Genomic DNA, 15,043 nt, shown 5'->3' on the forward strand with positions numbered 1-15,043 from the left:
ATAAATGTTCATTCATCTGCCGAGAAAAAAAGAGGGAAAAGAATTATAAAGATATTGACTATGCTGAATGGCGAATGCCACTGAACAGAAACCAACGCATAAATGGAAGAATTAATAAATTACAATAAATGAAGCTGGAGGTTAATTGGATGGGAACGAGTTTTTTTTTGGAAAAAATGGCAGTTAAAAAATTATCTTTATTTTAAATTGTGTACCCGTTTAAATATTTTTAAAAAATAAAAATAAAAAGTTAGAAATTTGGACCATTATTCAGATTTGACAACAAGCTCTCAATGCTCATCTGTATGATGAGCACTGAAACTGGTTCTATGATAGATAATAAATTGTCGATAATGGCATTCTTTTGCAAGCCTATATATAAGATTATACTCCTTCAGATAAAAAATATAAACATTTTCTCTCAACTAATGTTAGTTTAAAATATAAGTAATTTAGTACATATAGAACATTTTTTTTATTTTATCTCTTATATTTATTAATCTAGGTATTTATATAAATGTATCTCTTATTGAGTGCATTAATAATTGAAATTACAGATAAAAGGAAAAAGTAATTTATAATTTTATGAGAATGAGAACTTTATTAATATGTAGATTTTTCTTAAAAACTATTAGAACCAGGAATTAAAAACATATTAGTATCTACCAAAAAAAAATCAGTATCTCATGATATTCAAAGTTGTCAGTCAAAATGAGACGTGACCACCTGATTCTTAAGCCAGAAAAAATATCATGTTAGGCGTTAAAATAAATATTTTTTTAATCAGGGTTTCAAAAACTAATTTTGTATGTTTTCGGTCTTACGGTCAAAAGAAACCAAGTTGAATCAAAGAAGAAAGAGTTCTTCTTCAGCGAAGAAAAACTTAAAACGGTTAGATTTGTCATCTATTTCTTAACCCAGAATTTAACGTTTTAATAATATGGAACGGCTTCCTATGTATAAATATTACACATATTAAGAAAATTCAATTTTTTAAAAAAGAAATTAATGAAGAATTAACTTTGTTTTAGTTTCGTTTTTGTGCACAAATAACACTTAAAATTTTCTACGTATAATTATTCAACACATATTAACCAACGCAGGGATCAAAATAAAATATATTTCTTAGAACTATAAAATGTTCTATATTTTAACCAAGAACAGTTTATAAAAATGCCTCACATTATCAACCCAGGAAAATATGTATATTAAACAATAAGTCAGGGTGGAACCAATTAATGCAATAAGTGCGATCGATTAAAAAGTAGTCTAGTTTATTAAAAAAGTGTGTGTGTGTGTGTGTGTGTTTAACGTCAGAGTTATTCATACCGCGTTATTGACAATTGAAAAGGTAGTCAATTTTTTCTTCGCTCATGATGGTAAATTGATGTCAAATACGAAGTACATAATCAGAGTCGGCTTGCGGTTATTGTAAAAGAATTCAGAATCTTGTGAAAGCTAAGAAATACAAAAGATTCAGAAGGCTGACTTTAAGCAGAAATAAAGAAAAATTATCCCTGGTTTATATTTTTAAATGGAATATCCATTGCAACCCTAAAATACAGGAGCTGATTAATTACGAGTTAAGCATTGGATGATGAGTCAGGCAAAGACACAGCTCTAATCATATATTTAAAATAATGACATGGGAGATAACAAAAAGAAAAGGCAATTATGAGATTTATTGCGGAGTACGCCTACATCTACAAGCTTGTTTTCCCTGCTCCAGTACTCTCCTGTGTCCACGCCCCACTTCCTTCAGCCATCTTGTAGTCTCTTTTTCTTTCTCTCTATAAAAGCAATCCCACCAAAGCCTTCTACTGTTCCCTCTCTCTGACTCCCTTTTCTTTTGACCCTTTCCATGGCCGATCCTTTCTCCAATTTCTTCTCCCCGTCTCCTTCTTCTTCTTCTGGATTTTTTCAATTCAATCCCCTCCCTTACTATTACCCTCCTCCTCCTCCTGACCCTTCTCCTCTGGCACACCACCACCACCACCATCATCCCTATCTCCACAACTTCATCGCTTCTTCTTCTTCCTCATCACCTCCTACTTCCCCACCTCCCAGAGAGGCCCTCCCTCTTCTCAACCTCGACCCCAGTAAGCATCAACCACGTCACGAAGAACACGAGCCTCGTCATCACCAGTCTTGCAGTACTTCCATGGAACTGGAGGACGCTGCTCCTAATAAGCCTAAAGAAGAAGATGAGGAGGACGAGGACGAGGAAGAGGATGACAACAGTGTGACTGTTGCACTCCACATAGGGCTGCCTAGCCCTAGCGCTGCCGAGATGGCCTCTATCCTCTCTTCCTCCTCCACTCACGCTCGTGAAGCAGCAGCAGCAGACGGTGACGCTGATCTAGCAGATAATTCTTCCTCTGGACTCCCCAGGATCAACAAGGGCCAGTACTGGATCCCTACTCCTACTCAGATTCTCATTGGTCCTACCCAGTTCTCTTGCCCTGTTTGCTCCAAGACCTTCAACCGCTACAACAACATGCAGGTCTCTATGTCTCTCTCTTCTTGTCCTTCCTTCTGGTTTTTAAAGAGGCTCCCTTTCTTCTTCTTCTTCTTCTTCTTTGTCGTCTTCTTAATTCGCCCTCTCTGTCTTATCACTTTTTCTCGCAGATTTGAATTCTTAATGGTTCTTACATGTTTCCGTGGAAGAAGGAAAAGATAGCTCCATTTTCAATCTTCATACTTCTTTTCTTTCTTTCCTTCTTTTTTTCCACTTTCTTTCCCCTTATTACTTCCTGGGTCATTTTTATCGATTCCTTACAATAATTAAAGCTATTATTTAGTTTTTTCTTTTTCTTTTTTAAAAAAAGGTTTGCATGGTAAACGGGGATGATGAGCTAGACAATGAGCAAATAGATCTTTTTTCCTGATCCAAACTATGACTTGCATCAGTACCTTTCCTTTTCGCGGATTAAACTACTAGGCCATTGTTCCTTAACATGTCTTTACTGCATTGAAGTCCGTGCTCCACTGCTCCATATTTTGACAGCTGCATAAAACTGAACAATTTAATTTGCAGTGTTTCCTCCAGATCGTTCAGATAAGGATATTAATCTTACACCCCAAGTTGTTTCTCTTTAAGGCCCTTCGGTCTGCATCCAAACAGCATCCCGATCCCTTAAACCCCCCCGTATATACATGGGATATAGCGCTTCCCTCCTGCTCTCTCTTACATATTCATAATTTATACTTGTGTCCTTGTTTACTTTTTTCCCGTTCCAGCTAGATCCACATAATGACCATCTATTTAGCTTTCATGAGATCTTTAAGGTGTTTTGTTTCAAAGATTCTCCAATCCAATGCTTCAATTTATTGACAGAATTAATCTTTCAAGAATTCAGGGTAAAATACATTATTCCAAGGAATATTAGTTACTATAGCCGCTGAACTGCCGTCTGAATATATATTCCCTTTTAATTTATTACTGAAAATGAAATGTAAAAACACTTCATGTTTACATGCATTTCACATATTTCGTTAATCATCAAGTAATTGGGTGCGGTCTTCTTTGTTTCACCCGACTGAGATCGGCCTTGAATACAAATCTTCAGCCATATATAACTGCATTATATCCATTCCTCGCCCTTAAGATGACACCTTGTGGCTGAACATAAAAGCATATATAGTACACAAGGTTTCGTTGAGATTTACTGACAGTTTACTTTTTGTGTTAAGGTTGTAAAAGTTAAACTGAAAAAATTAGAGCTTTTGATAATATTTCTTTTTGAATGTCCTTAATTATGTAATTTCTCAGATGCATATGTGGGGGCATGGATCACAGTACAGAAAAGGGCCAGAATCTCTGAGAGGTACCCAACCGACGGGCATGCTGAGGCTTCCTTGCTATTGTTGTGCCCCAGGGTGCAGGAACAACATTGACCACCCTAGGGCTAAGCCCCTTAAGGATTTTAGAACCCTTCAAACACACTACAAGAGGAAGCATGGGATTAAGCCCTTCATGTGCAGAAAATGTGGCAAGGCTTTCGCTGTGAGAGGGGATTGGAGAACCCATGAGAAGAACTGTGGGAAGCTCTGGTATTGTATTTGTGGCTCTGACTTCAAGCACAAGAGGTCACTTAAAGATCATATCAAGGCTTTTGGGAGTGGTCATGCTGCTTACGGCATCGATGGCTTCGAAGAAGAAGACGAGCCTGCGTCCGAAGTAGAGCAGGATAACGAATCCACCCAGTAAAACATGTGGCCGACCGATTCGTGATTTTACTTATGTATGTGAATTATCTTAGTACCTTTTCCAAGGATCAGTGGCATTGATATAGCGATCATGGCTTCGTATTGAGAACAATATATGATCAAGTACGTCAAGTTTAAATGGAAAGCCAGCTTTTTTTGTCTTCCCCCCGTTGAATCGTCTTCTTGATGCTCAGATTGCCAAAATGTAGAGTATAAAATGAAGGAAAAGCAACTCTTCTTTATTATGTTGAATCTGAATTACATGTTGGTACATCTATTATATTTATAGAAGTATATGAAGACGTGAAGCAGTGACGCATGTACATGAAACAGATTAACTAAGACTTGAAACTGAATAACAGAATCTACGCAATGATAACAGATAAGGGATATAGTTATATGACTAATACAGATCAGATTTAATTTCTTTGGCCTTCTTCCTTCTTTTGGAATATCAGAGATACTATAGACATCATTAAGGAACCCGGTTCTTCTGAAAAGTTGACCTCTCATCATTGACTTTTCTTGACCTCGGGGTTGAAATAGAAACCTCTCCTCACTCCCCTCCTCCCTCTCAAGTACTGCTTCAGGCATTTTATAACTAAGAATGATTTCGTTTCAGGTTAGGAATTGGGCAGGAGCGTGTTACTAAGTAAATCATGGCTAAAGCGTTTCTAATAATTAAGATAAAGTAGCGGCGCATACCCCAGGGAGAATATACAGCTTAAAATGTATCCTCTTTTATTCCATTTTTTATATAGGCGCGGCTCCTTCTTCCTTTTTCTTTGCCCTGATAGAGCTATATCAACAGCTAGCCAAAAGAACTAGTTTTCAGCAAATTAGATATTTCTGAATACGTGCAACGATCGAGTGCTCCTATACTATATGTCTGGATGCATGGATGTTGAAGTGGGCATATATATATGGGTGTGTGTGTTCACTTTTGGTAGATGAGAATATGTTGGCCGAGCACGGACAAAAAACTCCGGGAGAATTTCATAGCTTTCTTCTGAAGATCTTCCGTGTCATCCCCACTTATCCAAGTGAAGATATGCAGATGATGTAGTGAAGTTCAGTAGTGCTAGTGGGTAACAAGGTGGCTGACAAAGTATAACCTTTATAGCTGCCACATAGATCTTAGATCTCACACGGGACTCCCCGCATATATATTTTTGGGATGAAATGACTTCAAGGGTGATAGAGGTAAAGACTAATTAGATTCGATTCACCAGTAAACTTGACAGCATGGAACAATCTAGATAGGCGCTTAATTTTAGACTGAAATTTTGTTGCAATTTGAGAGCCGTGGTTGCTAGGAAAATTGAAAGGCAAAATATTAGCTTACGGGGGGGGGGGAGAGAGAGAGAGAGAGAGAGAGAGAGTGTGTGTGTGTGTGTGTAAAGGAGGAAAGGGAAAGATTTATTGATGGGGGTGGATGAATGAAATGATGATGGTCCCTGAGGGAACTCGGGTGAGGTATAATAGAGATGTGGAATGAAATGAGGAGCATGGATCTGGTGGGCAGCTTTGGGAGGGGGAGAGAGAAAGGGGAAATTAAAGGCAAGGTATATAGCTGAAATCTGCAAGGTGGGGTGGAGCCCAGCATGATTGGCAACATATACTGATGCCTCCTACAGTACATACACATCCTCCCTCGTCTATCAACCACTGTATCCTGATACGACCTTTCGTCAAAATTATCAACCCCCCCTTCTCTCTCTATGTACTCTTCTTCAGCCATGTGGCACGGTACGTAAACGTGATACAAGTGCGTATGCAATGTATTGTAGAAGCTACAGTGGTGGAGGAAGGGAAATCAGCAAAACCGAAAGAACAAAACTATAAATATGGTGAGCTGCCTTTTGGGTGAAGAAGGGGTTTTGTGTAAAACCATGGCTTCAACTGTGCGGTGTCAGTGAAAGGCCATGTGGGGCTTTGCTCATTCTTTTTCCCACTGATGACTCATCTGGTGCGAATTACAAATCTAAAAGAAGAAAACACGGTCAAGGAAGGAGCGTAAGAGAGAGAGATAAGCAGTTATCGAGGATCAAATGCAAAGCCCTTGTGCGTTGATGGGGCAAGAAGATCGATGCATACAAGCATTTCTGTATCTTTAGAACTCGAAATCCAAGACTTTTGATTAAACTGAGACAACTCTTATTAGTCGATTTAAGCACTCGTGCCCTTTTATGGAAACGTTACTCGCCCCACATGCCCAATTGCACATCATCTATCTCCTCTCATCAATTCTAAGTTTTCACACACCGTCTCACGTACGTCGTTCATGCCCCATTATCATCGATCAATTCACGCCCACTTTTCTTTAAACATTTGGCTATCCGACAACAAATCAATACTTTCCCTTCTTTGTTTAAATAATAAATGATTTAAAACCTTTGAAATTAAAATTGATAAATTTAGGCAAGTTTAGTCTTTTTTAGTATTTTTGCTTATTATATTATTTTTATAAAATATAAAATTAAATCTTATCTCTATCTCTTTCTTAAAAAGGAAAAATTCACTAATTCTAATTTTAGAAGATTTAAACCCAATAATAAAACATCATGATGAATTATATTGTTGATTTTTATCCATTTAAAAATTAAATTAATTCATAAATACCAAGCTGTCATACTACTCACAAGTGAATATAATTAACATGACTTATTCCTCACACATGCATGAAAGCGCGTCTAGTCTTGAAAAATAAATTTCTATTTCAATTTTATACAAATCAGTATGTCTTTTAGTGCAAAAAAAAAAAAAAAAATCTTCCGGGTTATTCTTTTTCCGGTGAGAGCAATGCCAGGGGCGGACCTAGAAAAATTAACTGGTTTGCACACAAAAAAATAAATTGTCTGTAATATAAATAATGACTATTTAAAAACATATTATAAATATCAATTAAATTGATAAGGCAATAAAATTTATTAAAATTAAATTTTAAGGAAAAATTTAAAAATGATATAATTATGATAACAACGTAAAAGTAAAATTATATTATTATAAGAAGTATTTATATATATATTTTTGGCTAGACATAAGAAGTACTTATATTAAAAAGTGGTAGAAGTATGTATTAACAAATAGAATCACGATCTTTTATTTTTATCAAATAAAATATTTAATTACTTCCTTAATATGGCGCTGAAATTTCTTTTGATAACTTTTTAAATATAAATAATTAAATCAATTTATTTTTCATTTTATTATAAGTTGTTAATTCATTAGCAACTTGAAAGTATGTGTGTGTGTCAAAGATGTAAAAAAAAATTATGATAATAAAATTAGCGAATATCTCATGATTGTTTCGTAGATACCATAATTTTATTGGTGAAGCTCAAATATATTTTACTATATAGTGTTATCTTTATAAAATTTATGCTTGTAATCAATGTAAGGGAAAATCATATTTTTATAATTTTTTTGTGAGGCATAAATGAAAAATTTAATTTTTAGGAGTGCTGGTAATTATTTTCTTAAGGGCATATATAATATGAAATTTGCCCCTTGGTGGGAGTTGCTGCCCTCCAACGTTGGTCCGCCTCCCCTTTATTTCTATTTGGAAAAAGAAATAATTTTAGTCACAATAAAATGATTGAGTTTTAAATTTTATGGCAAACAAGGTAGTGTAGTAAAAATATTTAAGATCTTAAAAGATAATAATATAATTTTTTTTTGGTAAATAGATAACAATATAAATTTTACAAAGAAAGCAAGCCAAACAGAAGATAATATTATTATAAGTACGTCGCATTTATAAAGTCCATGCACATGCATCGATCATTACTCTGTATTATAGACTGTCCTTCCTGGGTCCATCTCTTTTCTAAGCAATCAAATACGAAACTCGTTTATTAAACGTATAAATTGGAATAAATACAATATGTTATCATTTATAATATTCTTGTAAGTTTAATTATTTCTACCTATAAGCGTGGACAATATTTAATTAAATCAATAATTAATTTAATATAAATAGGGTTCGCTAGCTAATTTTGCAGCTTCATGTGGCCCGGCCATTCAAAGGAAAGCAAACAAGCCAGTACAGAAAGAATATGTAATTTGCGATATTCTCCCTTTGCTTTCATATTCCAATACACTGTAGGGACAGCTTTGTCCCCCTGGGCGCGAATCACCATATTTTTTTTAAAAAAAAGAAATTCCCCATTGTCCGTTTACATCTGGCTAAATTCCACGTAGGGTAATGATCTTAATTTGCATAACTAAATTAACAGCCCTAACTTTCGTCGTTTCCTTGGCATGCGCACGTTGCCCTCCATGGGTTTCTTTGAACTGCATTTAAATTTTAAATTACATACGCCGCCAAAAACAATAATTAGAATAAATAATCTCCGGCTATCACGAAGGCTTTAAATATAATCTTTTTTACCAATAAACGTACTCGCTCGGCTCCTAATTGATTATAAAAACAGTTAATTTTTTCTTTTACAATTCTTAAGGATTGGTAGTTGATACCTTAAATTTGTAAAAAAAAAAAAAAGAATTTCTAACTTTACCCATCATTGAATTTCCGTTCTCTATAGCAGTGAGAGCCTTTCGGCTCTTTGAAACTCTAGGATTTCCCTCTCCATCCTTGGGCTTTTCATTAGGGAGAGTATTTCTTGCTTATAATGGTAGCGAGCTTCAAGGCTCTTCTCCACGGCGGTGGCCGAAGAGTGGTGTGCAAGCATCTGTTGGGTGCGTGGGTGGTTGGTGTAGATGCATTGGCTTGTGAAGGTGTATTTGGGAATGAGGCTGGGTTCAACAACTTTGGCATCTATGGTGGTTGAGGCTATGAAATTGAGATTGGCGAAGTGTTTTATTTGGTTACTCACACGAGAGAAATGGATGACCAAAAGTTAGAGGGGGCGATGAGTGGAGCAGGAATGGTAGCTAATCTTATTTATAGGTCTAAAATCATGGTAAGGTAGGTGGGGGATTAATTGTCAATCATTGCAATTAGATCTTGGTTTGATAAACTTGCCTTCTTAGGTGACCCTAAAGCCTTACAATGGGTATCCCTGGCTTAAAGACGAAAAAAAAAGCTTGGATCTATGTTGGCGATGGTGTAGTTGGAGTTTCAGAAGCTACGGTGATGAAGAAGACGAGCTTTCTTGTGTGCATGCTGGCCCAATCGTGAAAGCATCTTCTCCTTGTGACTTTCTCTGTGATGAGCAATTTGAAATTGGGAATTATCTTTTTCTCTCAATTGTAGGATCATGAGGTTATAGTTAATTTAGCTTGTGGTTTTTCTATGTAGTTTATGTCTTTCATGTAACATTCTCGATTTTAAACCAGATTAAATAAGCCCAGTCAAATTAATTAAGTGTATTAGCGAGGTGTGTGGCTAAAGAGGTTTGGTTTTAATTTCAGCCCTAAACGGAAATCTGAAGGAGAACCGGGTCATCTGAGAATGAAAGAAGAAGGATTTCTGAAAGGAAAGATTCCGTGCCACGCCTCGCAGCTTGTGGTTAAGCCGCTGCGACACATGTGTGGTAACACACTTGAGAGGTGCGACGTATGGTCACATTTCTACTGTCATAAGTTTATAAAATGAAGTAGAAAACAGAGGATGAACAAAAAAAATGCGAGAGAGTAGTGGGAGAGTAGTGCTAGGGCTTGGAGAATTTGAGCATTGGGAGTATTTTAGAGCTCCTAAACATTAAAGGTAAGCTTCCTACTCTTAAATCTTTCTCTCTTTTTTCATTTTCTTAATGGTAGAAGTTAGGGTTTGGTTGATAATGGTAATTTTTGATTCATAGAGGTTATGGGTCTGAATTCATTAATTTAAATAGGGTTAATGAGAGTAGATTGAGCTAAGTAAACTTAGTATTTATAATTATATAATAATTGGTGGTTGAAGGGTATTAAATGTCTGAAATTCCTCATAAATGTATTGGTTGGGAACAATGTGGTCCCATTTATGATCATTAGAGAGCTCAATGATATTAATGAAAGTTAAAGAAAGCTAAGAAACTCTATGAGTATTTTTGTATGAGTCAAGAATGAATCTTGAGCATTAAGAAGTGTTGAAGTATTAGTTAAAATTAGCCCAAATGTGGATATTGATAATTTGCATTATAAATTCTTGTAGAGTAACTATCTTTAGCATCATTCAAGCTTTTTGGAAGCTTTGAGAGTGAGTATTTGAGGGGTAAAATCTTTGATCTTTCAAAGGTTTGAGGTAACCAAGAAAATTCTATCTTCTACTTTTGTGTGTTAATTAGTTTATTGCTTTATATTTGATAATCAAAATGTGTGGGATTGATTGAAATACAAGTGTGGCATAAATTGTTTGAAAAATCTACTATGATGTAGTTATCTATTAAAGTTCAATGATTTTAAAATTATAGAGTTCAATGATTGCAAATGTGTGAGGTACAATAATTATATGTGTGAAAGGAGTTATATGATTGTGTGTTTTATAAGAAGTTCAATGAATGTGCACGTTATTATGGAGTTCGATGAAAAGTAAGTTTGAGGAGTTTAATGAATAGAAAGGAGTTTAATGATTTGCTTTATTTGGAGTTTAATGATGTAAATTATGATCGGGCACAACGATTATGTATTTGAGGAGTTTAATGAAATATATATTGTGGAGTTCTATAAAATATGTTAAATGTAAATTATTGTATAATATATGCATTGCATAATTATGAAAGGCGGGAGTTCGCCTAGAAAGAGGAGTAGGAATTAAATCCAGGTAGTAGGACTTCCATATGAGTTAATAGCTTGCCTGAATTGTTTATATACTTATTGTCTCACTTGTTTAACGAGGGACTAACCTACTAGTTCAAGGACAGCCTCGAACCTAGCTAAATATCTATTGATTCAACGAGGAAGCTAGTTTAGGGAGTACGACATCCCATATTGTGAGAAAATTAGGAAAATCGTGTTTCACAAGTAAGTTGGATAAGCCTTGACCGGTTGATCTCCTCACAAGTGTTTAGGCTAGAGAAGTCTCGAATTAAAGACTATCCCAGTATACTATAGCCTATAATTTCATGTCAGAGAAATAAGAAAGATACAAGAGAGGTGTGATCATGCATATAGTGAATAAAGGCATATAGTTGTCTATACTGTGACCATAATAATAATAATAATCATGAATTGAATCTAAATCACTTTTAAGTATATGTCATTTGATTATGTGACAAACTCTCTTTTATATGAAAGTTGTTAAAAAGCATTTACTTCCTAAATATGTGCTATTATGCCTAAAAATGTGAATTTATACTCTTAAGCATTTTATATGGTTTGGAGAATTGAATTTATATTTGCTACTTGCATTTAAATTAATTAACATATATTAGTATGAGTTAATTGAACCTTGGTTACTGAGTGATTATACTCACCCCACTATTTTCAATATTATAGGGAATAGCTCAAGAGGATCGGATAGAGAAAAGCACCTAGAGATTTAGGACTACAAATCCTATTTAGTAGGCCTCTTTATTTTTGAGTCATTATGTGTATTTGACAATTTAAATTGCGAACTAGGATTAGTCCATTTTGCTTTTTACTTTCATTATGTGTTTATGAGTTGTAAGTGTATTTTAGGCCCTAGAGAGTGAGTTTATAATATATGACATATGTGATAGGGCCAAAATACTAATACAAGTAAGGGTTGGGCATAATATGTGTTGATTATAAAATATTTAATGAAAAGTGACTTGAACTCCTCTTTGTCTGTTTTTGAGATTGAGGGGTTGAGTAGTGAAATTGTAATCTATAAGTGTTTAATGAGATGTGGTGTCTTGCACGAGTTAGTTTTTGTGTTTTGTATGTAGTCCAAGTGATGTCAATAGCTATTGGCTTTTGGTGAGTAAGTTAGACTCATAGTTTTGAGAAAAATATTGAAAAAGTGTAAGTTTTAAAAAAAGTGTCTAAATTTTGATTATGTAATAATTTAATTATAAAACTAAAGCCATTAGTTAGAACTCAGAAAGAGCTTTCCATAAACACCTAATTTGTATCAATTGAACATCAGACGGAGGATTAAAGTGTATGGAAAGTTGCCCTAAAAGCTGTCAAATTGACAGCAGAAGTTACTATTATAGATCGTGTAAATGTGCCACAGTGCATGGCACAAAGGTGAACACGCTGCGATGCATGTTCAATGAGCTGCGGCGCACACTTTAAAATTTTACAAAATTATTTTGTTTTCAAATTTTTTTGCAAATGCACTCATGTTTGAAATGATCCCATGCTTTTGCATATTTGTAAATTCTAATTTGTCTATTTTAAAGACTTTGAAAATGATTTTAGTTTTGAACACTTGAGATCCTCACTTTTCTACCTATTTGCAAATTGGTGTTACATTAATTATCTTAATCCAATCTCTTTATTAATTGAAATTTAGAGTTAATCATGGCTTAGAAGGAGGAGGATATTACTTTCTACATCTATTTGCTTGGTGGTTTATGAGGATTGTTATTGGGTTAATCATGGTCATTTGAGTGATTGTTCGTTGCTAACAAGGGTCACCTTAAATGATCCTTTGAATTTGGTGGAGATGAATAGGCTTATTGTTTTTGAGGATTTGTAGTTTGATTCTAAGTATGAAGTTTTAAATAATGTAGGGTTTGTGAAACTATCTTTTATTCCATATGAATAGTATTTTTTCATCTAGGATTAATCTCTCGTGGCTTTGCCTCTGCCTTATTATTTCATTATTGTTTAATCCTTGTGCTAGAAAAGTTCAAGATGATTTGAGGTGAGTCCCTCCTAGATTTGGATAGTTCACTTTCAATATTGCTAAACGAATTGAGTTGAATTTGCTTAGAGATGAAGTGTGTTGGCTAGAGCACTACCTTTTTTATCTAGGATATTCTAAGCATAACCATGATAGCAAGTGTTTGGATGCTGCGAATATGATTTCGTTTGATGTTCTTATTGTTTTGAGTTTTACACTTGGGGCTTTTGACAGATATTTTGCTTGTCTCCCACTAGTTTAGGTGTGTGAAGAGAAAGGAACTTATTCAATGAACTCAACCTTTGCGGATTTCTTTGGTAATCTTCGCAAGTCACGGAGCTGTTGTTGCTTTCAATGAAACCCAAGTTTTCTCTACCAAGCTACTGTATGGTTTGCATGTATTGCAGTGACAGGAATGTGCTCTTTAGATTATGCTGTTATGTCCCCAGGCCCTCTAGTCTCTCTCCTAGATCAATTGCTTTTTTTAATCTAGGAATCAAGCTGTCTCTATGCTTTTGTCCCTAATTTTCCTTTCCTTTGTTTCTTTTGTTGGCGTTTCTTGGTTTTTTTTTTTAATAGGATAGTATTTCTTGGTTTTTTGGACTTGGCAATGTTGCTTTGTTTGAGCATTTCCTTTAATTTTATGATATTTCTTTTCTGAAAAAAAAATTACCCATACACATCATTAAAATTAATGACATAATTTGATAATAAAAACCTAGCGAAATGATAAAGCACTGTACAGAAATTAAATGTACACCACCAACAAATAGCTTGAAGACATGCCTTGATTTTGATGAACCTCAAAATCCAACTTACCTAAACTTTTTGTTATTAAAAAAAGAAGGAATTAAATTTATGCTAACAACTTGTTGCAAGTAGGAGTAAGGTTGTAAAAAAATGACTACCACTACTTTATCCCATATATATAAATATGATCGAATAAAAACGTTGTCTCATAACTAGACATGGATATCAGTCACATGTCTATATTTGACACTCCGACAAAGCCATAAACGTAGTACAAACACAATTACTCATCAAGAACAACCAGAGACACCCACTGCAAGGCCGATCCAAAACTCATCATCCAATTAAATGGGGTGCTGTATATTTAAGCCACATGATTATTTAAAATACATAATGAGTTCTATATATATGTACATACTCTCTTTATTTAAAAATATAAAGTATTTTTAATTAAATTTTACCCCCAATAAATTAGTTAATTATTTTCAAACTAATACCATTTTTTATATTTACTCTTGTGTGTGTGTGTATCTTAGATTGCTTGCTTGTTTAGAACGTTTGTTTCTTTATCTTGCTCGTACATATTCATTTAGATACATATGTTTGAACCACCTCATAACTCAGAAATTAATACGAATCTTTTTTTAAATTAATAATTAATAACTAATAATGTTTTTTCATTGTGTGAAATGGACCGCTGATCGATCTGAACTAATTCGGCCGAGGCACTTTAGATGTCCTTCTCAAAGTAGATGAGACAACTTTGTTTGTGTGAGACCCCAATCAACAAAAGGTAAAGGGGAAAAGGGCAAAAATAATCTTGACTCATAATCACCATAACTTTGAAAATAACATAGGATCTATTTAATTTGACAACACGTAATTAACTAAAAGCAAAAGGAAAACAAAAATCCTTTTGGATTGTACCCGAGAGAAAGTAATTAATAATAAGCTGCCCTTTATTTTCACTAAGCTTTTACTCCCCTTCAATTATTGTTATCCAAGACACATGTATGGCTACTTTCATCATTTTATTTTGGCTTTGATGCTCCAAGATTCTCTAATTTAAGGACGTGTTTGGCATCTGTTGTATTTTAACTACAAAACTTCAAGTAGAAGGAAAGAGACCAAGCTGGGACAAAAGGACGCATTGGCAGCAATCGATTCGTGGGGTAAGGAAAATTTTGAAATATGGGTTATACCTTTTGCTCAAGGTGAGGAGTGATTGATGATTGTGTTTGAGATTCGTGGCCATCCAGTCGATCATACACGTATATAATATACTCATTCCATTTCATTACACAGCTCTTTTATTGTATAAATATTTAAAAATGTAACATACTATATCAAATTTAATTTTCTCCTCATCTGATCGTGTTTGAAATA

General features: G+C 34.5%; 1 protein-coding gene across 1 annotated transcript; it reads left to right on the forward strand.

Annotated features, from left to right (window-relative positions):
- The first annotated feature begins 1,713 nt into the window (after nucleotides 1-1,713).
- LOC129306117 (zinc finger protein WIP2-like) lies at nucleotides 1,714-4,384 on the forward strand. The gene is made up of 2 exons (XM_054946493.1): nucleotides 1,714-2,503; nucleotides 3,773-4,384. Exons 1-2 carry the CDS (start codon nucleotides 1,862-1,864, stop codon nucleotides 4,208-4,210), a joined length of 1,080 nt encoding a protein of 359 aa, XP_054802468.1. The 5' UTR covers nucleotides 1,714-1,861; the 3' UTR covers nucleotides 4,211-4,384.
- The last annotated feature ends 10,659 nt before the right edge of the window (nucleotides 4,385-15,043 follow it).

The sequence above is a fragment of the Prosopis cineraria genome, unplaced genomic scaffold, assembly GCF_029017545.1.
Source record: "Prosopis cineraria cultivar Desert tree isolate PC_DT_omini unplaced genomic scaffold, ASM2901754v1 PC3, whole genome shotgun sequence".
NCBI lineage: Eukaryota > Viridiplantae > Streptophyta > Magnoliopsida > Fabales > Fabaceae > Prosopis > Prosopis cineraria.